This window comes from Vicugna pacos, chromosome 8 (genome assembly GCF_048564905.1).
Source record: "Vicugna pacos chromosome 8, VicPac4, whole genome shotgun sequence".
NCBI classification, from domain to species: Eukaryota; Metazoa; Chordata; class Mammalia; order Artiodactyla; family Camelidae; genus Vicugna; species Vicugna pacos.
This window is the reverse complement of record NC_132994.1, coordinates 19,451,022-19,477,749: the sequence shown is the minus strand read 5'-3', so window position 1 is coordinate 19,477,749 and position 26,728 is coordinate 19,451,022. Positions and strand designations below refer to the sequence as shown.

Here is a 26,728-nt window from a genome sequence, read left to right as displayed (position 1 = left end):
ATAATTCAGGAACCAGCTAATCCCCCTGTGACTGAGTTGGGGCTTTGGCAGCACACCAGTTCTTTAGCTCGTCCCTGAATCCTCAGTCCTGACTGTGTCATGGGAAGGCTTCCTGTTTGAAGCAAGTCATTTGCGCCACTCAATACTTGCCAACCTTCCTTGACGGAGAAGATAGCCTGCCCCTCAAGCATTAGTCTTTCACTGGAAATACTGTAAAATGGGCTAAAATTTTTAAAGTATTTTTATTTACTATTTATTTTTTATGGTCCCTTTTAAGTTTTTAAGTGAGTTGATTTCACGGAAAAAACAAAAGTTAGGTACAGGAAATTAACAGAATCTGAAGGTAACAGACAACTGAAATTTGGAAGATAGCTACAGGCTTCTGATTTGGGTACTTTCTTCTAATGGTCTACTCAGTACTGCTGTTTTTATACTTTATAGCCATAAACACGTGTTATGTTGCTCTAGGACAAAGTTGATCTACATACAGCACACAGTGAAGCACTACTGGGAAACTGTTTCACTGACAGAAGCTTCACGTATCTTTGTGCAGCCTTGTCTCTGGCTCAGGCATTTAAAGTAACAGATCTAATTGGAGGCCCCCTTTATTTGTGCTCAAAATTCATGAGTTTCAGAGATCTGTTTTAACAGAGAAAGCCGATACTTATTTGTCCTCCTGAGGGTAGTTTGGAGTTGTGAACTACGGCTTTTCCTTCTGTTCTCTTCCTTCCTCTCCTGCTGTGTGTTCTGTGACAGACACCGCACAGCTCCTCCTGGTGGTCTCTGATGGACGCGGCCTCTTCCTTGAGGGCAAAGACAGAGTCCTAGCAGCAGTTCAGGCTGCCCAGAATGCTAACATCTTTGTCATTTTTGTTGTGTTGGACAACCCCAGTTCGCGGGTGAGTGATTACTAAAAGCCACTTTTCTAGGGGGGGAAGTGGGGATTCCCTTCAAGCTGTCCTGTCTGAAAAATGGCCTGGGTCTCACCATCATACTGAGAACTAACATTCACGGCACCCTGAAGGGCGCTGTTCTGGGCACTTGATAGTTATATTCTCATGTAACTGCGCAGTAATTTAGTGATTAGGGATCGTTAGTCCCACTCTACCATAAAGGACAAAGAAACAAAGCAGTTATATAGCTAATGAGTAGGAAGCCCGGATTCAGAATGGCACAGAGACCATCCTCATGACCACTTTCCATGCTGACTCGTACTCTGGGGGGGGGGGTCACCTCCCCCTTCACGGCATCACTGCAGGTATCGCAGCCTTGCTCTCTGTAGACCGGCCCTTCCCAGGGCTGTATCTTGTAGCTCGGCCGAGTCCTCCTCAAAGGAGGAAGCATCAGTCACTTCATGAAAGAGGTCCACAGGGTGGTTCTGTTCAGGGGAAGTACTGTGTCTGCAGGTCACATTAAGGCCTGGATAGCAAGTTAAAGATTTAATGTGAATTATTACAAGTAGATAGGAAATACCATTGTAAGGAAATCAGGTTTTTTTAATCTTCCCCTCTCCTCCCCTTTAAGTGTCCATTCTCCTAGAAGGGGTGCTCAGAAAGAGATCTGCCTCCTCCTTAATGATTGTTCTAAAATTTGTTTTACTTAATAAAAGCTACTTTTATATGCAGGAACTAGAACAGGAGACCTAAAAATTGTCTGCAAAAGAGATCATAGGAGAGCTAGCCAAGGACGCTGGATTAGTTTTTATCTCAAAATGTTTTCTGTTGCCAGGATTCTATCTTGGACATTAAAGTACCAATATTTAAAGGACCTGGAGAGATGCCTGAAATCCGATCCTACATGGAAGAGTTCCCATTCCCATTCTACATAATTCTTCGTGACGTGAATGCACTTCCTGAGACTCTAAGCGATGCTCTTAGGCAGTGGTTTGAGCTGGTGACGGCCTCTGACCAACCATAGAACACAAGAACACTGCTTGCCAAGTGCTCCCTGTTGGACAACTGTTTCTGAACTCCCAGCTCTAAAATGGTATTTTATCTTAGACTTGATTTATGAACGTTCACCCAACTGCTACAAAAAATTTATTGCAGTGTACATTTTATTTTACACTATGATTTCAGGGCCGAGAGAAAGCGCTCGTGCTCCTGCTGTGCCTGGGCTACAGTTCCTGTAACAAACTCGGGCCAGAGTAGGAACCGCAGCAGGTGTCTGGTCTCGTACCTGGGGGAGCATTGCCCTTCCGGCTTGTCCTGGAAGCCCTGGCCCAAGAGGTGGCTGCACTCCAGCCTTGGGGCCCAGCTGCCTGCTCTCCTTCACAGGGACCGCTGGACACAGGCCAAAATGAACTCTCCTGCCCCTGCTCTAAGGCTTGGCCTTGCCAGGCACACAGTGTGTACCCAAAGCTGTCAAGGGGCTAAGACGGCTGCAGCCTTCTAGAGCCTCATTGTGTTTCCTTACTGTGCTGATGAAAGAAGCTGCCTTCTCTTGGTGGGGTTGTGGTATGTGTGTTCTCACAAAGCATCAGAAAGTGATCCTTAGGCTGTGTACAAATGAAGTGGCTTTTCAGTGTCCACATTTGCTGCTTCGGGAGACTATGCAATGACAGAAATGATTTTTCCCTTTGTTTATTTCTTTCTCTCAGTGCCATAGTCCTTGTTGTTTAATAATTTATTTCTTTAGTTCACTTTTTTCTTAACAGTTAAGAGGAAGACTCATTCCTCAAACTGCTTTCAAGCTGAACTGAGCCGGTCTCATTCTGGAAAAGAAATGCTGTGTCCAGAAGAACTAAATAGCTACATCTTTTTTTCCAGTCAAAATACATCAACCGTTTTAAGGCAGTTTTTACTTGGCCAGAAAGCAGTGCGTGAATACTTGAAACTGTGTGCTGTTTTTCTGACTGTCCAAATGTTCTTTTGTAGACATGTCACGACGTGATTGTCTAGCTCCATGTCTGTTATCAAGTTACACTGTGAAGTGTGCCACCCTTTTGAGGTGGTCAAAGACACAGATTGCTTGTTGTTTAACCAAGTGTCCTAAAGCATGTACATGAGGTTATTTTTTATTCTAAAAAGCTATGCAGCTTATATTCTGAAAACTATTAAAAAAAATACCACTGTTGATGTTACTTGTGACCATTCTTAATGGAATATGACAGGGAGTGCTCAGAAGGCGTGCTCGGCCTCGTGTCTGCTGGATCAGCTGGCTGTCACTAGTTTATGCTGTGTATCATGACCACAAAACCACAGGGGCTTAACTACAGTCAGGGTGTGTTTCTTGATTGTGCTTATGTCTGATGGGTGAGCCCCAGCATGCTGGCCTCGTGGCAGAAGATGAAGGGCAAGTTGGTGGAAAGACACAATGGCTCATAAAGATACTGCTCCAAGATGAAATGTAAATGGAAGAGATGTGTCATCAGCCAAAACCCTCTGGGCGGCAGGAAGTTTAACTTTCCAGCAGGGGTGGGTCTAACAGGGAAGGACACCAACATGAGGACTGTGATGCCATCGATCATGTCTACCTTTAACTGACAGGACCAGTTAACCTGGAGCTACCCAACTGGTGTACCAATACAATGGTTCACTTGGTCCTGGGGCCTGGAACAGAAGAATTCCAGTAAGCTAGGTTGCGCAAGAGTGCCATCTCCAGTTTGTGCCGTGGCGGGAAAGGGGTTAGGAAGCACAGTAGCAGTCCCTTGATACCCGTCAGGAACAATGAGGTTGGGTGAGAGGCGGACGTGCCTGAGTCACTGAAAAGCTGCTTCGGACAGGCTTGCTCTCTCACCTAGAGCTCGACCTTTACATCTGCCTTACTTTCCTCTCCATCTCCATCCAAACCCAGATCTTGTCCTAACTTCTGGACATTTATCCTGTCTTCCATTCTGCTTTCCTCTGACTGCATGGCAGCTGCGGCTCTGTTAAAACGTAGCCTAAACTGCTAATCACTTTGCTAGCTTCACTTCATCACACAACATCCAAGGACATCTTTCTGGATTCCTGTGAAGAAGGCACCATTCCTACTGCTTAGCATAACCTGGCTCTTGTCCCTTCTCTCCCAACATGCTCACCACACAGTTTGATCTGGTCACAGCAAAACTGGCCCTGGAATCGCCAGTGTTCCACGCATTCTTCGTCTAACGATTTAGAGGGAAATGATACAAAACATTTCTAAACGCCACGCAGAACATCAATAGAAGATTCTTACAAGATACTACGAGGGAGTATTCCCACCAGATAATGAAACAATAACATAACATACTAATCCCAGATGAAATAATCCTGAGGATTATTCAAACCCTAAAAGAATTTACCACAAGTATCACAAAGCCCAGGAAGATGAATGAATTAGTTCATAAATGGTATTAAAGTTATAGTTTACAGCTGGAAAAGAACTTACATCACTGTCATGCTAGAAACCAAAATTCTAGATGGAGTAAATATTTTAAACATTAACACAATGGAAAAAAAATTTTTTTTAAAGAATTACAAAGCTCGGAAAGGGAGAAGATGAAACTGAAAAGTCTCAAAAGGAAAATACACATGACTGTGTAGAAACAAAGCTATAAAAAGAAAAGGATCAAACTTAAAAGTTAAATAGGCAAACCACCCATATAAAATTAGAATAAAAGTCTGGATCATCATAAATTGACCAAAGGCAAAAGACAACTCACAGATAAGTGATGACATTAGTGCATCGCTTCACACAATGCCAAGGTAATGTTTAAAACAGCTAATCACTTGAGTGCTTGAATGTGCTGGGTCCTGTTCTCAGCACACTACATGTAACAACTCGGGTAGATGCCATTATTTTGCTGTACAGATGAGGAAACAGGTAAGGGGCCATGGGGAGAGGGTCATGAAGTAGCCAGAAGAACACAACTAGGAAAAGGGAGCGCCAACAATTTCAACAAGCGAGGCAATCAAGTAAATGCTCAGTAAACAGGTAACAACATTTTTGGCTGTGTTCGGAACAATCCCATTTTTAAAAGTACAAAGTATTCACCAACCCCACTTACAGTAACAGCCTGGCGCGGGGTTGAGAGGAGGATAAAACAAGTTTAGTGAAATAAAACCTTCAGGTGTAGGGATGTTCAGTTTCTCGTTATCAGCAATACAAAATTCTTAAAGCTGCAATGGGACAACCATTTAAAAGCTTTGTAACTTAACGACCGACGATTATGAAAACTACAGCACCAGGAAAAATGCTTAAGATAGAAAAGAGGATGAAAACGAGAAGGGGAAAAAAAAAGACAAGAGCAGGATACAAGTTTTAAGAGAAATTAACATTTAGAACTTTAGTATTTTTAACTATGCACACTAAATCTCAAAAGGAATATAGTGAAGACGTTTTCTCCCCTCATCCCCAAAACCCTTAACCTTCTTTTAATGAAACTCTTAACCACGTGCCGGGAACTGGCACCTTACCACTCTTACATTCTCAGAATAATCCATGACGCAAGAATGGTTAACTCATTTCACGGATGAGAAAACAGGCTAAGAAAGTGAAACTGCTCACTAAACAGGGTCCAAACCCCCGGGCTTCTGACAGAAGCCAAAGCACACTCCGCAGCCAGTCTCCCGGGAAACCGGGCTCGCCCCGCCCCGCCCCGCCCCGCCCCCACTTCCGCTCCTGCGCGCTGGGGCCCTGGCGAACCGCGCAGCTGGAGGACATGGCCACTTCCCGGTTACCCCCGGCGACGCTAACGCTAAAGCAGGTACCTGCTGTTCTCGCCGGCCTCTCAGGGTAGTTTTCCGGGGTCTGGGCTCGATTCTCTGCCGCTCCCTCCACTCAATCTGCAGAATGGGCCTCGGGCAAGACTGGGGTGGGCGGCCCTCTGTGATTGGCTCTCGACGGGGGGCGGAGCTTCGCGGCGCTGGGCCAACGGGAAGCGCAGGGGGGCGGGGCTGCTCTCGAGTCCCGGATGACGAGGCGGGCGGCTCTTCACCTCTAAGCCCGGATGTCTCTGCTGCCTAGTGGCCTTGGTAAAGACTGCCCTGCCTGTTGCACTGAGCTGTGGGAAAGAGCAGATGCGATTACCAAGGGATTTTAACTGAATTTAGGAAAAATGCTGTTACTGTGGTTACAGCTTTTAAGAGACTGGGAGCCCTTTTTCCTGCCCAGTCGTCAGCCCTTGATTGTAAGGGTTCTTATGTTTGACAGAGGAGTAAGACAGCCCAAGTAAACTTATCGCAGTTGTCTTAAAAGAATAAAAGGTGTTTTTCTTTGTCCTCTTAAAGACTGAGGACCAAAGATAAGTCATCTTGTGACAGTTGGGTTTGCTAAAGCAGAGCCCGCTGGGCTGTCACTGCTGCAGCTGTAATGGCCATTTCTCCTCCCCTGTACAGTTTCTGAGAAGGCAACAAGTTCTCCAACTCTACAGAAGGATTTTGCAGGCAATTCGGCAAGTTCCGAATGATTCTGATCGCAAATACCTGAAGGACTGGGCAAGGGAAGAATTCAAAAGAAACAAACGTGTCACCGAAGAGGTGAGACCAAGGTCTTGTTAAGGAAATGCCCTGACCCTTTTGTACTGATGAATGAGTTTCTTAAAAATTTAGTAGATATCTTGGAATGTCACTGAGATGGTATATCTTGATCACTGCTCTCAATGTTACTGATTTTTCACTTACCTGATGTTTTAAATTTTACAATATGTGCTATATCTACACTCTGTGGTAGTATCACCCAACTTTTCTGTTAACACTCCCTCCCCACCATGGAAAGATAATATTCCAGCATGATGGTTTAGGAAGTATGACTGGGATGTATGAAAGTATGCCAGACACTGTGTACCCCTAATTGTGAGCTTTTGGCTTTCCTAAAACACAGCAGCTCCAATTCTCAGTATTGGTTCTTGACTTTAACAAAATGGGAGAACCATACCTTGTTTAACCAATTAAAACAGTGACCAGATTTCACTTTCTTCTACAGGACGCAATCCGGATGATGATTACTCAAGGCAATATGCAGCTCAAGGAGTTAGAAAAAACACTTGCTTTAGCCAGATCTTAACTACAGCATTATTCTGCAAGATTTCCGAAGTCTCCACGTGTTCAGGTTGAGCTTAGGCTCAACAATGGGCAGCCCAAAGCCAAGTGAAACTGTATATAGAGCCCTTGGGCAAACTCTCAGAACATGAAGCATATCAGAGGGAGCCAAGAAAAGTGCACCAGAGTAAATGCCTTAGCACTGCAAAACAGACCCTGTATTTTGAAAATGTTTCTGGATGTGTCAGCAGTTTTTGTAAGCAGCAAAAATCAGTACAACAGATGGTCAGCACATAAAAAGATGTTCAGATGGTTAATTACCAGGGAAATACAAATCAAAACCACCATGAGATACTATTTGCATCCACTAGAATGGCTATAATTAAAAAGGTAGGTAATAACAAATGTTGGTGAAGATGTGGAGAAACTGAAACCCTTATACACTGCTGGTGGGACTATAAAATTGTGCACCCACTTTGGAAAACCAACTGTCAGTTGCCCAAAAGGTTAAACGGTATTACTCATAATAGGCAAAAAGTAGACAATCCAAATGCCCATCAACTGATTAATGGATAAATAAAATGCATAACCATATAATAAAGTATTATTTAGCAAAGAAAAGGAAATGAGGTACGGATACATGTTACACATGGATGAACCCTGAAAACATTAAGAGGCCAGTCACAAAAGATCACATATTGTATGACTCCATTTATATGAAATGCATAAAAAAAAAAGGCAGAAAGATTAGTGGTTGCCAAGGGCTGTGGATGGACTGGAGAGTAAGTGCCAACAGCTATGGGGTCTCTTTTTGGGATGATGAAAATACTCAAGTTAGACTGCAGTGTTGGTTGCACAACTCTGAATATACCAAAATCTATTAAATTGTACATTTTACATGTATGGGATGTGAATTATATCTCAATAAAGCTGTTGTTCCCCCTACTTGTTCTGAGATATAATTGACAAATAACATTGTATAAGTCAATAAAGCTGTTTTAAAAAACAATGTGAGATGTAGGACCGTAGATATACTGACCTCAGGAGACACCCTGGAGCTTTCTTGAAAAGTCCTTCCATGTTACCCCTCATGGTGGTTGAGGTACGTCCTTCAGGTGTGTCATGATCAGAGGATTCTCTGAAAAGATCTCCACTGGGAATCTAGAATTTTATTGGAAAGAGAGGAGAAAGAAACTTAATGAACTCACCAAAGCACTTCCCAAAAAGAGGAGGCAACTTCTGGATGAAACAAATGTGGTTACCTTCACATCTGCAGAGAAAGTAAAATAAATGATTAAGGAAGTTCCTCAGTGCATTAGGTTCTCCTCCAGTCACAGGAAAAAATAGAATTTGAAGAGTACATTGGAGACAGAAGTTGACTTCAGGACACTTGAAAGAGATCAAAAGTGTAACAATTTAGTGCAAGTGAAAGCTTGTGGAAGAGGCTGGGATTGGCAGTTCACTTATAGAACAGATCTAAAAAGTCAACCCAAGAATCTGACCAGTATCTAAAAGTGTAGACAAAATTTTGCAGAGTGATAAATGGTATCTGGTATTGGACCATGTGCCACTGGAGAGTGACATGTCAGTAACTTGCATTGCCAGGGCCCACCTGAGCCACCCACAGCCTCAGAGCCCACAGGACAAAATAATTCTGCATACTCTTCCACGGGAGGATGCACTCGTTTAAAATGTTTGCATGAGCCAATTTTCAGGGTTTTATATAGATGTACATTAGTCAAGCCATCTGACAAACAGAAGGAAAAGCATTCGTGAAACAGTTTCTGAACAGAGAACACCTTAGAAATACTTGTTTTGTGTGTGTGGTACGATGGACATACTCAAGCACAGCCTGTCTTTAGTAAATCTAAAATCTTGAAGTTAAATCTTCCCTTTATGAAGTGTGGCAGTCAGTGACTTTGATGTTCTTTCTAACAGTGGTGTATGTGGACAATGTGAGAGCATTTGTGGTCTGTCTGCAAGAATCAAATACCACAGAGTCCCCAAAAAGACCTTATTTGGGGTTTTGTTTTGATTTTGGTTTCTTAAGTGGATAAAACACTAAAACCTGAGTTTTTGTCTTATAGAGGCTAAGATTATTCTCACGGACAAGCTTTTACCGTCAACTCCAAAGAACACCTTCATTTAATTTGTTCACTTAAATCTTTGATTATCTCCTCTGAATTATAGGACAAGTCTGTTGGTTAGCCCAAGAGGAGATTTATTTAGCAATTTCTTCTCACATATGAAACGATGGTCATTAAGACGTTGGCCAGAATAGAACTGCTGGTGGAACACATTGTATTCATCGTCTGTATTGTGGATCAGGCAAATTAACTTTCTGGGTGTTCCCTGTAAACTATGTTCTTGTTTGAATGTTAAAGTTTTGTTCCTAAAGTTTAATTTTAAGGTAGTTGAATGTTTGATTCATGTATATGAACTACAATAAATCCATCTTTCTACATTATAAGTTTTTAAAATACAAAAGCTTTCTAGCATCTGAGAAGTGGCACCAGGCTATTTATTATTTCCTATGTTGGTGGCCCCCGTGTCATTTCCCCCCTTTAAGTTGCGCCATTGACGTTTTAAAACCATGGCACAGGCATTGCCGCGGGTGTGTCTGCAGAGACAAATGAACTTCTAATGTTTGAGGAAGGCAAAACATATTTCCTGGGGTTTGTATTACTGTAGTCACACCTCTCAGGAGAAGCTGAGTGAGAAAGGCCAACGCTTATGTGGCTAAATTACCTTTTATGGAATAAGGAAAATCCGAGTTAAAAGCCAAAAGGAAGCAGCTCACACTTACCTTGAAAAAAAAAAATGGGATTGTGTACAGTAAGGCTCAAACAGGATCAAAAGTAAATTGTCACCAGAAGTTACCACCAGCCATCTCCTTCCTTGAGTCAGGCATTTGAGAAATACTTTAGGATTAAGTTTTCTACTTCTGTTTACTGAGAAAGAGTAAATCATTTTCACCCAGTCCATTTTGTATTCTAAAAAGTGCTTTACTGCACTGTCTTGCTTTTGTTTCTCATGGATTTAAAGTAATGTATTCAGAGTCAGAATATTTGACTGAATAGAACAGGAAAAGGGTATTTCCCCTTAAATAAAATTACAACTGAAAATATATTTCAAAGTATTTCTTCATAAAACATTCTAAGAGGTCATTAGTTTTTTAAAACTAGTTTGTCTTTTACACCTTAATATACTTAAATACTAAAATACTTAAAGTACCTAGCTTTTTATCACAAGAAATATATTTAGCTTTTAGAAACAATTTGTTAGTCAAAAAATGTTAACTTAGCCTGTGTAAAATTGCAAGTGATGTCCTGTCCCCTTCTGCTTTGTTCAGTAGTTTCCACAGGGTCATCAGTTTAAACATTTAAGCTTATACTGAGGAATCTTTTCATGTTACAGCAGGCTTTAAATTTTTACTTTTTCATGCAGTCCACGTGATCTTTCCTTTCAAGCAGGTGTATTTACTCTAAATTACATTATTAGAAACAAGGTAAGCATAGCTAGGCGAAGGCACTCTTTCACAGGAACCATAAAATTTGATCAACCACACAAATGAAAACATAGGCTGAACAAAGTATTCACTTTCATTTTTTAAATAAGGAATACTATCCATAGAGTTGAGAACTATATTTAATGCTCAAAGAGAAATTCAAGATGATAAAAATATTAAATAGAAGACAACATACCTCTTAAGCATCAACGCTTGACTGGAAAAAAAAAAGAAAAAAAAGAGGGTAAAACATGAAAACATCACTTCCTTTATTTTGGGCTCCCAAAGTCAAAAGTAAGATTAGAACTAATATTCAGTCTACTGCAGGTATTTACCATACTCAATGCAATAATACACTAACAATTTTTTAAACTGCAACCTTGTACGTCTTTTGTGTTTTACATAATTCCCACAGCTATTGAAAATTCCAGCCTGTTTGAAACACAACCTACACGACAGGCTATAAATTGTTAATAGTTCTGCTGCTTTGGAAAAGCACTGCTGTGGCATTTGTGCATTTTAGCAGATAGCACAGGGAAAAAAAATAAAAACACATGAGACCCGTAGTCGAGTTTTTGACAATGCTAAGGAACAAAAGCAGACCACAGGTATTGAAAAAGCTATTGCATTGGTCTTGAGAGGCTGTGATCTCTTTGGGTTAGAGGCTGGCTGGCCCTGCTCAGGTTCCTAGCGTATTGGTTTTTCTTTCCCTGGGAGACAAGATCCACATCACCTGCCAGACTAGGAGCATCTGACCCTTCACGGTCCTCCCTAACCTCTTCCCTAACTGTGACTGACAGAGTTTTCCAGTTCACAGTAAGCTGCCCGCCTCTGATGCACAGGAGTTATGTAATCAAAATACTTCCCACCCAAGCACTCGATGGTCCCGACAGTTAAAATCTTTTTCAGCATTTCTCAACAAGGACAACCCTTGAGGTAGCAGACTTTCTAAAAGGTGAAAACAGTTCCTGCTTGGAACATGACTTACTGAACATCTCAGGGTTTCAGTGTCAGGCAGCTCCCAACAGACTGATGTACACTGAGGAAGGGTTCTAAAGAGGTTAGTGATGCCCTGTTGGGGACTGATTTAGAAAACTCAAGGTACCATCTAGCTCTACAGTCCTGTGATTCTGCATTGGGAACAAATAGGGAAATGAAGAGACCCAAGTGCCCCTGGAGTTAGCAATCCAGCGAGTCTCTGGGGACGAGCCATCCCACCTGGTAGTGGAGGAGCAAGACGAGCTTACAAACCTGAAGATAAACTTGAGAGAACACCAAATTAATTCCCTATCCTGGTTCTGCAACGATGACCTACACCTCTACATTTATTAGGAATGCCTAGACCCACAGATGATCACTATTTAAAAGAACAAGCCAAAACAACTGTGAGCTCCATGGGCAGAAAACACAGGGACTAAATGCATACTTTGTTTTTCTGGGTATTCCCAGGTCGAGAAGTCATAATTTTCCCTTTGGCTCACTGAGCAACACTTGATTCAAAATTACACACAACAGTTACTTGGTTTATAGAAATGGAATCAAGGTTTCTATGCATATATGGAATTTTGAGGAGATGAATATAATGCCACATTGCAATGCAAGGGACAAGAAGCCAGGAAGATAAATAAATTCAAAATTTCAACTTACCTAAGCTACTTTTGCAACTCTGTACTCCATAGAGGAGGGTAAAATCCACAGGGCTCCAGGAAGCTGGGCAATCTAAATCAAGTTACTGAATTATTTACCTTGACATAGTCACTGCAAAGCAGTGGAAAGCTTTGAGGTCCTTCAATGACAGAACTCAATTCAAAATGAAATACCTTTTAATAAACAGCCTTATTTCTTTATAAAATGTAGACCGCTATGCTCAAATTCAGAAAAGTACTCAAAGATAAATGGCTGTGAGTTAGTTTATAGAAGTTTCATTGTTACATGAATTTTTTCCCATTAATCCGCTTTAGAAATCACTATGATTGTAGTGTTTCTGTATTTTGGCTGAAATATACAGAAGCCATGATCAAATGATGTGCACCTTTCTCATTTGAGTTCATTTATTAGCAAACATCTCCAGTGCTATGAGTCAATTACTCATTATTTAAATACACTTTGATTTTTTGAAACATTTTAAGATATCCTGGATCTTGTGACATCATGAAAATCTTTCTCCTCAAAATTTATTTAAGTTTTCCCCTGGTTAAAACATCGGCATTGTGAGAACTACAGACTTGAGAGCGAGGGTTTAGCGCGTCTGTTGCAGCTCTTACAGAAAGACGCTCTGGTCCAGGCACGGCAGGTGTGTTTTACATAGGAGTGACTGCTTGATTTCAGTTCACAGGGGATTAATATCTTTCCCTGCTCTTCATTTACATTGTTTCATATCCTGAATATTAAGGTTTAGGTTTAAACATCCTTCCATTCGTTAGCATGGCTTGCTTAATCTGAGCTTTTGAACTTCAGATGAACTTGGGCTGAGATTTCAAGTTTGTAATGAAACCTGAAACTAAGCAAGCTTCCCCTGGTTTCAGTCTAATTGTTGACGTCTTCATAACCTCAGGGCATAGGAAGACTGTGTCTGGCACATTTTAGAAATTAGTGATTTTTTAAAGGCAAGTCTGCTCTGTGCACAGTAGCAGCCGAAGGACTGGAAATCCTCAACAGTCCTGCCTGGTGCCACTTCCCAGGCCCTAGTTTTCCTTCTGTACCTTAGTCCTCAGTTTAGCAAGTTCCTCCTCTAAACTTTTAATATGTTCCTCCAGCGTGGCCTTGTCTTGCTGGGCTTTCTGACTGGCTTGGCTCCGCGCCTCTTCAATCTTCCTTTCGTACCACTTTTCCATCTGGGTAGAGACAGCCTCAAAAAAATACTGGGTGAGCTCCAGCGCCTGGGAGGTGTCTCGGAGGTGGGGGGCGGTCTGCTCGCCGCCTGCTGCTGGGGGCGGCTGCCTACAGGTGTTGCTGGGCGCTGGCTGCTGGGTCCGGTGCCTCGTCTGCCCGCTTTTCCCAGACTTCTTGGTTTGGGTGCCTCTGTCAACACAGGGCCCAGCCTGCAGATCACATTTGGTGGCCTCTTTCAAAGGGAGCAAGGCTGTCTGGACCTTGACGTTCCTCAGTCGGGAGCCCGTGCAGTCGGAGGAAGACAGCTCCTGCTGGAGTCTGTGGGTTGCTGTGGAGCTGAGGGCCTTCTCCTTGGGCCTGACCACCGGAGGGGAACTGTCCGAAGCTGCCACTGGACCTGCAGTCACCACCGACTGATCCACACCTGGTTTTGGAAGGAAAACAAAACTCAGAGTGATTGAATGCATGTCCATCCAGTCACGTGGGTCGGCGTTTGTGTCCTGGGAATCCTGTAACCCACCAGCCTCTTCAATCATCACCCACCATGTACACCTTCTCCTGTCTCTCTGCTCCACTTCGCCCCTCATGATCATTTTGTTTCATCGGGGCTTTCATGGATACTGTGTTAGACATACTGGTGGCATCTATGCCAAAAACAACACTGGCCTCTCCTTTAGCCTGTCTCAATCTACACTAGAAGGCTCTGGGTATCATTTCCTGATTGCTAAGGATGACACATCTCACCACATATCCCAAAAGAGAACTGGGTGCTTATTGGTAAGAATGAACACCCCCATTCTCTAACTTCTGGGCCTTTTCCACACCATCGCCCCAGTTATTAGTCTGTTGACCAAAGCTCTCATTTGGAGAGGTGGTCCTATTCCTTGTACCCAGAGCTCCACGGCAAGTTCTGTAACTAGTCCTAGCATGCAAAATTTGCCCAGGATTTCTCCCACTGTTACGGGCACAAGGAAGATAAAACCACAGATGTGGAGATGGTCTATGGGAATGTGAAACACTTGACGTATCAAAATTCCCCCATGGAGGTCTAATTACTAAAGCTGTGATGTCTTCAAAGGACCATCACTGAGCATAACCACTGCAGCTACTGCAAAGATGCTCTGCACAAAGCTTCTCTTATCTAGCCCCTGGGGCAGCTTCGGTATATGAACTTCTATTTAATGAGGATGTACCGGGTTGGCCAAAGGTAGAAAGGCTGATCAAGGAGAAGAAAGGGAAAGTGGTACAAGGGCTAGGGTGAACTCTCTGCTGAGGAGACAATCTCCTCACCCCATCTTAAGGGTCCACTCTTTCGCCATCAGTATTGCACTACTGTCAACCATCAACAATTCTTTTTTTCTTTCACTTAAATATTTTTGAACACTTAAATAGCAGTGCTGTATTACTGTATAGGAACTGCATATACCATAGTGAGCAAAACACGGTCCTTGCCCCTACAGAGTTCACACTCCAATCCAGCATCTTCTGTAGCCCTACCACATGGGCTGCCTTTGTGCAGGAGAGAACGCAACCCAGGGGGGTATCGCCACCTTTGGATAGAGGGCTCTCTCTGCATGTCAGTTACCTGTGGACGACTCATAAGTGGAAGGTGTGGATTTAGTCCTGGACACCCTAGAATCTCCAGAAAGCTTCATCTCCAGATTCTGAATCTTTAACATGCACCAGGTTTTTAATTCATCCACCAAGGACATCTAAAAAAAAAAAACCCACAAGTTAGTACACAAAATAATCGGGAGAATTTGATACATGATATATGAATTAAAGCATCAAGAGTAGGCTTTTCAATTATTATCCTGACAAGCCCCAAAGTTGTGGGTTGCCCACGTCCCACTGGCCACACAGCACTCTCTGTTGACCCTCTGAAGCCCAGGACTCCCCCAGTGCCCAAGCTGAGTACTGACGATGATCTTTATTAAGTGACTCAGAGGCACCTTAAACACAAACACTCAAGGCTTCTCAAGTCTTCCAAACCAAGCGTGTCTGGCTGATGGAAGCAAGAACTCACACACTCACAAGTGCTCATTTCATGTCTGCTGTCCTGAGGCAACCCAAACTCTCTAAGGGTAGGAATCAAACTTGTGCAACAAAGAGTCACGGCCCAACAGAGCCACGATGCAGAACTGATTCAGGGCAGAGCTGACCTCTCCCCCGGAACATTCTATAGACTGTTCGGCCTCCGCCTGTTGCAGGCATATTCAGCCACAAACAAGAGCTGAACCCTGGGTTCTTTTCTATTAACTACATTTCAGGTTAGAAAAATGGCATGCTCTGCAATGTGAATGCTCTTAGAGGGCCTCGACCTGGGAGCTTTCAATGTTGGGTCCGAGTCCCTTAACGCAGGAGAGACGGGTGGTAAATCACAAGATCAAGACAGACAGATCCTGGTCTTCACCTGCCGTTTCTCTCCCTCATGCTTTTCCGCGTCCGAGTGCTGTTGCAGGCGGTTCAGGCACTCTGTCCTCTCTGCTGAGAGTCGCTCAACCATCAGCTTGTCCAGGACACGCATCTAGGATTCAATGGGCAAAGGGAGCATGACCGAGATGACCTGGGGATGGGCCCTGGGGTCCAGGCAGGGGCCGGGCAGAGGCCAGCAGACCTCAGCTCCTTGCCCTTCCCTGTTCTTGTGACATTCATGGAACTCAAGCTTTTCAGAATTCCTGAGCCTGTTTCTGCTAATGCTACTTTCTTTTTCTCCTTTAAAAGTCTTAAGGCGTTTAAAAGACCATAAATAAAGCACAGTAACTATACAACTCAAGCCAATACAGTCCTTGTAGGTAAAAGAATTTTTATAGGTCTTAGAACATTATCTCCAAGACTTATTTCAAGAAGTATGGCGCTATCCCACCTCCTCTTTTTAAAAAATTGGTTTTTTAATCCCCTTCCCCTTTTTTAAATGTTAGTGGCTGCCAAGAGGACATGGAAGAAGCTGAATATTCTGGGCTTTTATCCCAGAATAAAAGAGAACAAATCCTCTTGGCCCTTCACTGAAAGTAGTCAAAGCCCGGGAAGAAGGGTGTGGAAGGAGTTCAAAGGGATTGCTTCAGGGGGCAAATGACTGTCACCTTTCAATCACATGCCCACCCTCACCCGGACATCTCCTGTAGGGCTCCAACACCCGGAGGGGCCAGACTTCAAAGGCTTGGAACAGGTCCAAAGAAGGGAAAGGAACTGGTGTTAGCGGGAGCCACCCACTGAGGGCTCACCGCCGAGTTCCCCTCCCGTCAGGGACATACCTGATTCTCCACACCCAAATGTTCAAAAATAAAAAAGCTGCATCAGTTCTGGAGATGCAGCAAGCGCCTTCTGTTTGCCCTCTTTAGCCCTCACGTCTTCCTGTGAACTGCTTTCCTCCTGTTTTCGACGGCTGGCCTGCTCCCCTCCACCTCCTATCCCCTGCCCAGCCAGATGGCTCAGCCCAGAGCACCCATGCTGATCCGTGGGCGTGTTCCCGGGGCACGGCTGACTGGTCCGGGCACGCGCACCTGACTCACACTGGGCCCGGAGTCCTTTCCCAGAGACTGGGAATTCGGACCAAGAATCTACAACTGAATCTGTCACCTTCCTTGAGACCTCCCACCACTCACCTAACACGTTCCTCTCTGGGCTTGGGCTACCTGAAGTGGGGTTTTATTCACAAAACAGTCATAACTAATGAATTATGGTTCTAAGAAGAGATTTTTTAAGTGGGCTTTCTATGAAGTGCAAATAACAAATAAACCTTAATGTTAAATTTCAGTAGTCAACAAGGAAATAAAAATTAAACAAATGTCCTTAATCAGTTTGGCAAAACCTGTTTTTAAAAAAAATGGTAACATTAATGATGGCAAAGGTTTGAGACAGAAACTCGATACTGCTGATAGGATATAAATGGACACAACCTTTCCATTAAGTAGTTTGCCAATATTTATCAAGAGCCTTAAACATAGTCTTAACTTTGGACCCAATTATCCTAATTCTGAGCAAATAACCTGGAAAGCAATCAAAAGTTTATGCTTATAAACGTTCAGTCATTATTTATTAGAGTGAAAAAGTGTAAGCAAATTTAGTGTCTAACAAAAGGAATGGTTAAATGAATGACGTTGTATTAACATGCTGGAATATTAGGAAGCCAAGGACGTGGGAAAATGCTCATGATATAAAATTAAGTGAAAAAAGCAGGAAGCAAAATTATGGGTACACCCCTCGCACAGAAATAGCACACTGCCATTAAACAGCACATGGCAGCTGCACATGCCTAAGGTATATTACTAAATTAAAAAGTCAGATGCAGAAGCAGCACAGTACAGTTTCACTTTTGTTTAAAAGTGGTAATTAGTGAGGTTATATCTGAAAAAGAGAAAAACCCATGGGAAAATACACAGTAATGGAAGGGATCCCTAGGGAGTGTCGTTACGATAATAGTTCTGTATATGGAATGTTTTTCCCAATGAATATTTTATTATTATGTAAGCTTTTTACTGTTCAGGGTTTTATTTGTATTTAAAAACCTACATCTATCGCACATTTCTTTTCAATGACAAAGGGCAAACATACTTTTACAATGGAGAGACATGGTGGTTAGCTTCACACCGTTAATGGGACATACTGACATCTGTGTCTTCTGATGGGACATAATTTGAAGTTTACACAATTAACTATGAAATATTCTTGCCAGATATATTTAACCTGAACCTAAATAAGCATCTAAGACCAATAGTTCTCAACTTTGAGGTTTTACTAGCATCACTTGGAGGTCTTGTTAAAACAGTTTGCTAGACCTCACCCCCTAGAATTTCAATCACAATTAAATTCAGTGGATTTGGAAAAAGGCCCAAGAATTTGCATTTTCCAAGTCCCCAGATGACACAGATGCCACTGATTTGGGGACGACACTGAGAATTACTGCTCTAGAGATAGCTGTCAGTTTATAGAAACATAAGGATAGAGGAATAAGTTCAATAACATTAGGAAGAAACTATCAGACAAATCCAGAATATGAAACATCCTATAAAACAACCAGCCCGGACTCTATAACAAGTTAATAAGATGTGAGAAAACAAACGCTGCAAGAAAAAACCAGGCAGGGACCACTCTAGACTAAAAGAGACCACAGAGACATAACACAAAACAGAACATAAAAGCACAAAAATTCACTGGATCTTTGGCTGGGATTAAAAACAAAAACCAGCTATAAAAAAACATTATGGGAGAATTGAAAAAATCTGAATTTGAACTGGATATTATGCAATTAGTGTTAATTTTCCCAGATATGAAAACCATATTGTGTTATGAAGGACCAAGTCCTCAGTCTTAGTCGATGACTGTGGAGTACTTAGAGGCGAGGTGTCAGGCCCATCTATAGCTAAAACTCAAACAGTTCAGCAAGAGAAAGAATGTGGGACACAGAGCAAATGTGGCAACATAGTAACAAGTGGCTGAATCTAGGTAGAGGGTATAGAAGCTTCCTTAAGCTAGTATTTTAACTTTTCTATATGTTTGACAATTTTCAAAATAAAGTTGGAAAAAGAAAAAAACTATAGACACAATTATACTACTTTACTGTACAGTGGGAAAGGGGGATTGAGCGAACAGATATATCAAGTGACTGGAAGAAAATAAACACCAATATTAATTGTGCTTTTTCATCATAGTGGGCTTATAGGTGATTTATTTTCCTTCCTAGTTTTCATATTTTAAAAAATGCTCTATAATGGGTATATATTATTTTTCTAATCTGAGGCAAATTAAACATGTTCAAAAAATTTAAGTAAATGGGAATGGATAAAGAAGATGTGGTAATATATACACAATGGAATACTACTCAGCCATAAAAAGAATGAAATAATGCCATTTGCAGCAACATGGATGGACCTAGAGATTATCATACTAAGTGAAGTAAGTCAGAGAGAGAATGACCAATATCATATGATATCACTTATATGGGAAATCTAAAATATGACACAAATGAACTGATTTACAAAACAAACTCAAGACAGAAAACAAACTTATGGTTACCAAAGGGGAAAGGCGTAGGGAGGGATAAATTAGGAATCTGGGATTAGCAGATACACATCACTATATATAAAATAAACAAGATCCTACTGTATAGCACAGGGAACTATATTCAATATCCTGTAACAGACCATAATGGAAAAGAACATGAAAAAGAATATCTATATTTATATAAAAAACTGAATCACTTTGACCATGAGTTTGCCTCTCCTCATGACTACAACGAAACAACTGAATGCTAAATAACCATTGAAAAAAGACTGGAACCTAGCAAAAAAGATCTTTTGCAACTAGAAACAGAAAGAGGGAACCACAGCAGGACGGTGGGAGGGGCATGCTTGCAATATAATTGAGCCCCATACTCCTTGGGTGGGCGACCCACAAGCTGAAGATCTGTTGGGTCACAGAGACCCTCCCACAGGAGTGGGAGCTCTAAGCCCCATGTCAGGCTCCCCAGCTTGGGCTCTGGCATTGGGAAGAGAAGGAGACCCCAGGACATCTGGTTTTGAAGGCTAGGGAGGCTTGGCCCTGGGAGAAACAGAGACTCCATTCTTTTGGGAAGCATACACGGGAAACTCACATGCACCAGGTCCAAGGGCAGAGGCTGTGATTTCATAGGAACCTAGGCCAGGCCTGCCTGCTGGATTTGGAGGGTCTCCTGGGGACATGGGGGATGGTTGTGGTTCACTCAGGGGACATAAAAGCTGGTGGCAGACATCGGAAATGTTCATCTACACGAGCTTCCTGGAGGCTGACATCTTGATTGGATCACCAGCAACAAGACCTAGCCCCACCCAACAGTCTGTAGGGAAGCCTCAGGCCAAACAACATACTGAGTCCCATCAGCAGACTTCCTGAGCCACAAAGGCCTCTAGACAAAGCCCTACCCACCAGAGGTCCGGGACCAAGCTTCACCCAGCAGTGGGCAGGCACTGGCTCCTCCGCCAGGAAACCTGCATAAGCCTCTAGCCCAGCCTCATCCACCAGGAGCAGATACTAGAAATAAGAAAATAGTAATTCCAAAGCCTATGGAAGGAATCCACACATAGAAAGATAGATGATATGAGGTGGCAAAGGAATATCTCCTAGGCCAAGGCACAAGATAAAATCCCAGAAGAGATAAGTGATAAGGAGATGGGCAATATATCTGAGAAAGAGTTTAAAGTAATGATGGCCAAGATGTTCAGAGAACTCAAGAGGAGTATAGATGCACAGAACAAACTTTTTAAGCAAAGAGTTGGAAAATATTAAGAATACCCAGAGTTGAGGAATAAAATCACTGAAATGAAAAAATACACTCGAAGGAACCAAGAATAGACTAAATGAGGCAGATGAATGGATCAGTGAGCTAGAAGACAGCGGAAATTACTTCAGAACAGAAAAAAGAAAAAAGAATGAAAAGAAATGAGGATAGATTAAGAGAACTCTAGGACAATATGAAACGCACTAATATTTGCATTACAGAGGTCCCAGAAAGAGAAGAAAGGACCTGAGAAAATTTTTGGAGAGAGAATCACTGAGAACTTCCCCAACTTGGGAAAGCAGTCACCCAAGTCCACGAAGCGCAGAGTCCCACACATGATCAACCCAAAGAGGAAGACACCAAGGCACATAGTCATCAAATTGACAACAATTAAGGATAAGGAGAAAATATTAAAATTAGCAAGAGAAAAGCAACAAATAACATACAAGGGCACTTCCATAAGGTTATCAGCTGATTTTTCAGCGGAAACTCTACAGGCCAGAAGGGAGTCGCAAGATATATTTAAAGTGATGAAAGAGGGAAACTTACAACCAAGAATACTCTATTCAGCAAGGCCCTGACTTGATGAAGAAATCAAAAGCTTCACAGATAAACAGAAGCTAAAAGATTTCAGCACCACCAAATCAGCTTTACAACAAATGTTAAAGGACCTTCTCTAGTCATCAAACCATAAAAAAAGAGAACAAAAAGAAGAGAGAAAAAAAAAAAGATTGCTTTGACTGTTCGGGGTCTTTTGTGGTTCCTTATAAATTTTGGAACTTTGTTCTAGTTCTGTGAGGAATGTCACAGGTATTTTGATGGGGGTTGCAATGGATCTGTGGATTGCCTTTGATCATGTTGATTCTTCCAGTCCAAGAGCACAAGAAATTTTTCCATTTCTTTGTGTCACTTCAGTTTTCAGATTATAGGCAACCTCCTTGGTTAAGTGCATTTCTAGCTATTTTGTTGTTTTTGATGTAACGGAAACGTCTCTGCCACTTATAAAATTCTGGTTTTTGAAGTGAGGGAAAAAAAAGGTGAATGAAAATATCCTTCTTTCTTACGGGTGAGTTGTATTCCATTACATATATATGCTGCATCTTCATTATCTATTCAACTATTGCTGTGCACTTAGGATGCTTCCATATCTTGGCCATTATAAATGATGTTGCCATTAATAGCAGGGTGTATGTATCTTTTTGAATTAATTCTTATTTTGTGGTTGGCTTTATTCCTTTGATAACTATGTTAGTTTAAAAAACTAAAGCTCTAAACATTCTTAGAAACAGTGAACAGTACATACATGTAAGTTAGAAAATATGTGTGCAGTGAAAAATGAAAGACATGGAAGAAACTTGAAAGACATATTACTAAATGAAAGAAGCCAATCTGAAAAGGCTACAAACTATGATTCCAACCAAATGACATTTTGGAAAAGGCACAGCTACAGAAACAATAAAAAGATCGTGGTTTCCAGGGGTTTGGGGAGAGGGAGAGAGAGGAAGGAATGAACAGATGGAGGACAAGGGATTTCTAGGGCAATGAAATTATTCTGTATGATACCATAGTGGCTACATGTCATTATGGATTTGTCAAAACCCATAGAATGTACAACATCAGGAGTGAATCCTAATGTAAACTATGGATTTTGGTTGATAATAATGTGCCCATGTTGGTTCATCGACTGTACCAAATATGCCACACTGATGAGGGATGCTGAGGGGAGGGGAGTATATATGTGTGGGTGGGGAGGACCATGTGCGAACTCTTATTTTCTGCTCAGTTCTATTGTGAACCTCTTTTAGAGCAGTTTAAAAGTCTATTAAAAAATAAATATAAATATTAAAATTTTTTTAAAAAACTGAATCACTGTGCTGTACACCAGAAACTAACATAACTTTGTAAATCAACTATACTTCAATAAAAAAAAATTTTAATGCAAAAAAAAAGTTTAACTAAATGGGCTTTAAAGAAATCACAAGCCGGCCTCTTCCCGACAGCCCGCCCCGCATGCTCAGAGCAGTTTGCAGAACAGAAAGGTGCGCTGCGCTCCCGGGTTTCGTTTTCTACTGGAACACAGTTAGGAGGACGGCAGCTTCTTACTTGGTGCTGCGTCTTAGTCTCCATGTGCCCCAGCTTCGTGTTCATCTTGTCCTGCACCGATATCAGCTCTGCTTTGATCTCCTCCACCGTTGCCTCCAGCTGATTCTCCAGCTTGTTGATGAGGGGTTCACATCGACAACCATTTATTGGTGCCTGAGAGGGAAGCCAAAAACAAAATCAAACCAACTGCTTTGTTCTTTCCACAAGCATGTGTCCAGTGTCCACTGTGTGCCAGTCAGTGTAGCGGGGGAACACATACGATGGAGGATCCCTGTCCCTGTTCTAACTTTACTGTCTGACAAGTCAAGCTTCGGGTCCAGCAGGCGCTAAGAAGATGCAGAGAGGGTAACATCCAGTCCCAATCTTCAAACTGCTATAATCCATTCCCCCGCCTCGAGATTATCTAGTCAGATGAGGATGGTGCAGAAAACTACCCTGATGCTCGCCTACGCAGCAGAGTGTATCTGCAATGTTTAGGTGAGGAGGGCCAGCTGGCTTATGTTCAAAGCTCATGCGTTCTTCAGTCACCGCCTAGAGTGGACATCAGCCCCCAGCAACAGTGTTACACAGGTGCCTCGCTTATGGCCCACGGTCATGTCCTGACAGGGCCCAGCAGGTACCTGCATCACTTTCCCGTCCTTGCCCCGGTACAGCGTGTAGAGCTGGTACGCTCTGAACTCGTGGGGAGGGGGCGGGGGCGAACATCGATGCCTGGGCCTCTTTTTAGGGTGACCATGAGTGTGCAAGTTCTTCTGCTGTCCGGGCTGTTGGTCCGCTGGTGGGGTGGGGTCAGAAAATGCTGACACCTGCAGGAGAGGAGGAGACAACTGCCCTGAGCGCTGTGGGATCTGCAAGCCTGACACCTAGCCCGCAGCTCCCATCTCACCCGCTTCTGGGGCAAAGAACCCCACCTTGCTAGTCTCACAGCGTCCTACTCCAGGTACCACATGTTAAAAAGGATGTATTGGGGGTGGGTATAGCTCAGTGGTAGAGTGTGTGGTAGCAAGCACAAGATCCTAGGTTCAATCCCCAGTACCTCCACGAAAAAAAAAAATTTAATTTAAAAATACATAAATAAACCTAATATCTGCCCCCCCCAACAAAAACAAACAAAGGACTTATCGGCATGCTAACCTGGTGTCTGCAGCCAGCCAGCTCTGATGTCTGTGCTCTGGCTCCAAACCAGCAAGCCAGCCAATGAAGTGGCTTTTCGGCGTTGGGCATGACGCTATCACAGGGCCCTCCGCCAGCCCGCCCCCCAGCCCTCCCGGCTGCTCTCACGTGCCTCCTGACCTTGGGCCTGGGCTTTCTCGGCCGGCTGTCCTTTGCTGTGGGCTCCGGGGAGGCAGACAGGAGATCTTCTCTGGCCTCTTCTTTTCTGGGTGCGGCCTGTTCACTGCTGTGAGTGTCTCCTGCTGAGACACTTCCCTACAGAGCAGAAAGAAGCCCAGAAACCTGTTCTACTTGAACCCCTCAGCCTTTTTCAATAATGGCATAAAGTTTCCAAGACTCCATCCACTAAAAGGACCCATGGGAATCCTCGCCAATGACAAATTTCAGACAGAGGGAGCACTGCTTGGTGGTCTTAACTGAACACGTGTGCTTCTGCTGGGGAGTTGAATATTTGGCTTTTACTTTATTTATTAGATGCCCAACTAGATACAGCCTTGGGTCTAATTCTGTGTTCTAGAACTTCAGGAACCCACACACAAAGTGACTCAGCATTAGAGATTTTTGGTTTTTTGCATTTCAACCAAAAAGCAACCCCACTCATTCTTTGAACTTGGACCGTCACAGCTCAAAGAGAAGAGTAAAAACCCTCTGAAATGGGGGGATGGTCCTTGTGAGAACTTTCACAAATTAAAATGTACAATTCACACATAAGAACTTAATCAGAGTTACAAAGCCTTAACCCTGAAAATTGATAAGATTTTCAAATGGACAGAAAAACAAGTACTTGGTATAAAATTTTATGTGCCAAAATTTGTTTCTATATCCTAGTCTTCTTCCTCCTGGGAGACCTAAAAGGCATGGTTCATTCCCTGGCTGCCGTGTACAGTTGGGCAAGCTGTTCACTGCACAAAGGCACCTAGCCAAAGGTGTGATGAGGGCAGAAGGAGTGGAAATCCAGCTCAGGCTCTGTTCACCATATGTGCCCTGTACTGGGCCACTCTGGCATCTTTTTCTAATTTGTACAAAGGAGGCATGTGGGCCAGCAAAGCCTCGGTTTACTCCCTAAGCGGAAAGAGGCAGAGAGCTATGCCAGTGGTCCTCAAACTTCAGTCCACATTGATATCACCTGGAGGGCTCATTCAAACACAGATTGCTGGGCCCCACCCCAGAGTTTCTAATCCAGTGAGTGGGCCTGGGGTGAGGCCCCCAAATCTGCATTTCTAACAAGGTTCTGGATGATACAGTGGGTATTACATTTTGAAAACCACTGTTCTACACAATGAAAGGTGTGTCGTCAGGGAGGCAGAGCCAGTAAATACAGCCAGACAAGGGTGCTGGTGGCACACACACACAGCCTGAAATCGTGAACAAGAGGCCACAAGGAAAGCCGAACAAGATTTGAAGGACCCAGTGGAAAGAAGAGACAGAGGGCCTGGCAGCCACCAGACAGGCCCAGAGGAGGCAGGGAGATAGGGTCCCCCCTGTAAGTGGGCGGGCTACCCCCCACCTTGCTTTGTGCCACCTCATCTCTCGGCACAGACTGAGCTCTCCTCTCTTCCTTGAGCCTTTCTCTCTTTTTCCTCAAGCTTCGCCCACGACTGAAGCGCAAGACCTGAAGGAGGCAAGAGGCATCGTTACAAACCACTGGCATGCACGGCGTCAACATGAGGATGCTCCTTGGACCTAACAGAGCCTCCAGCCTAGCGGGAGAGACCAAGCGATCACATCAGACAAGCGCCTCGAGACCACCTGCTATGCCTCCCACGTCTTGTGCTGGGCACTTAGAGACCCAGAGACAGGTAGGACATCGTTCATGACCGTGAGGAGCTCACAGTCTATGGCAATAATGCTAAGAGACATTTACGTGCTGGGCCAGGGCAGCCATGCAGGTGTGAGCAGGCTGTGCACTGCTCAACTCCAGGGAACACCACTCACATAGACTAGGATGTGAACAGTGCCCCCTGGAGTTGCTGTGGCGGGCAGCCCCATGCCAGGCAGTCTCACTATCCTGGGACACTTGTCCCAATCTAGCCCATCAGACTCTCCCTTGGCCAAATCATATCCAAGTCATATTCAATGTAATTCCAACATAATCAAGGTACATAGGTTGGCAAGCCAGGATACCAACCACAGGGCAGGAGTCTCTTTCCCAGAAGGAAGCCTCTGGTCTGCCCCTTTGAGTGCAGAGAGGTGGGGTAGACACAGGTGGGATGGACACATGGGGTCCTACGGATCCAGACTGGAGCCGAGCAGCAGCTAGCTGGAGATCTACGGGCAAGTTATCTGACCTCCCTGTGCTCTGTCTTCTCAAATGCGAGAACAGGGAGTTGCTGGGATTAACTGAGACAAAGTAGGTGGCTGGCACACCTTGGACTGTCAGTCCCCGTCAGGTGCCTCCCACCTGCCTAAGTGGGGTTAGGGTTGCTTTAGTTGGCAGAGATGTTTAATCAGAGTACAGATCTCTGAGCTGGCAGAAAGCTTCAGTCTCTGGCCCAGCTCCACACCCTTCCCTCAGACCCCTACTCCCGGTTCCAGGGTTCACCCCCTTTTAAAAAGCCAAGGAGGTCCAGAAAGTGAAGACACTTTCAAGGTCACACAATCTTTCAGCAATAAAATATTTCATTGTCTTCTTATACAGACAGATAATGGCTCTCTGAAGTTAAGCCCAGTGACTTTCATCTCAATGTCAGACTTTCTTCTTGTGTTCATTAAATTCAAGTGACACCATTATAGGACAAAAAGAACCTCTATGGGCAGTGGGTACTACCTAAATGGGAAGTTCCTGCCAATATCTGCCAGCAACTGAACCACATTTTATAACTGTATTCTTATCCCCTAAGCCAGCAGTTCTGAAATTGTCCAGGGACCCCTGGGTCCATGAAGTTAAGATTATTTTCATCACATTACAATAACATT

The 26,728-nt window shown here is 43.4% G+C and overlaps 3 protein-coding genes across 10 annotated transcripts in view; 2 read left to right on the top strand and 1 right to left on the bottom strand.

Moving 5' to 3' along the window:
• Positions 1 to 3,082, top strand: part of MDN1 (midasin AAA ATPase 1) — a 139,510-nt gene extending 136,428 nt beyond the window's left edge. For both annotated transcript variants that reach the window (XM_006200336.4, XM_015235997.3), the window contains exons 101-102: positions 757 to 899; positions 1,729 to 3,082. In XM_006200336.4, coding sequence (XP_006200398.2) covers positions 757 to 899; positions 1,729 to 1,917 — 332 coding nt within the window. In that variant the 3' untranslated portion in view covers positions 1,918 to 3,082. The remainder of the gene's footprint in view (positions 1 to 756; positions 900 to 1,728) is intronic.
• The window catches only part of ANKRD6 (ankyrin repeat domain 6), a 105,811-nt gene that overhangs the window by 32,259 nt on the left and 46,824 nt on the right, over positions 1 to 26,728 (bottom strand). For 3 of the 7 annotated variants that reach the window (XM_015235998.3, XM_031680226.2, XM_031680228.2), the window contains 7 exons: positions 25,320 to 25,424; positions 23,933 to 24,067; positions 23,260 to 23,445; positions 22,640 to 22,792; positions 15,695 to 15,808; positions 14,867 to 14,993; positions 12,349 to 13,705 (listed from right to left, as the gene is read on the bottom strand). In XM_015235998.3, the coding sequence (XP_015091484.1) occupies positions 13,134 to 13,705; positions 14,867 to 14,993; positions 15,695 to 15,808; positions 22,640 to 22,792; positions 23,260 to 23,445; positions 23,933 to 24,067; positions 25,320 to 25,424 (1,392 nt within the window). In that variant the 3' untranslated portion in view covers positions 12,349 to 13,133. Of the gene's footprint in view, positions 1 to 5,672; positions 5,966 to 7,980; positions 8,103 to 8,203; positions 8,331 to 10,645; positions 10,667 to 12,096; positions 13,706 to 14,866; positions 14,994 to 15,694; positions 15,809 to 22,639; positions 22,793 to 23,259; positions 23,446 to 23,932; positions 24,068 to 25,319; positions 25,425 to 26,728 lie in introns of those variants that run through there. The other 4 variants (XR_012074837.1, XR_012074836.1, XM_006200288.4 and 1 more) reach the window with 2 other exon arrangements.
• On the top strand, positions 5,573 to 7,886 carry LYRM2 (LYR motif containing 2). Its single transcript, XM_006200285.4, has 3 exons — positions 5,573 to 5,668; positions 6,300 to 6,440; positions 6,886 to 7,886. The coding sequence occupies exons 1-3, from the start codon at positions 5,624 to 5,626 to the stop codon at positions 6,964 to 6,966; spliced, it is 267 nt and encodes an 88-aa protein (XP_006200347.3). The 5' UTR covers positions 5,573 to 5,623; the 3' UTR covers positions 6,967 to 7,886.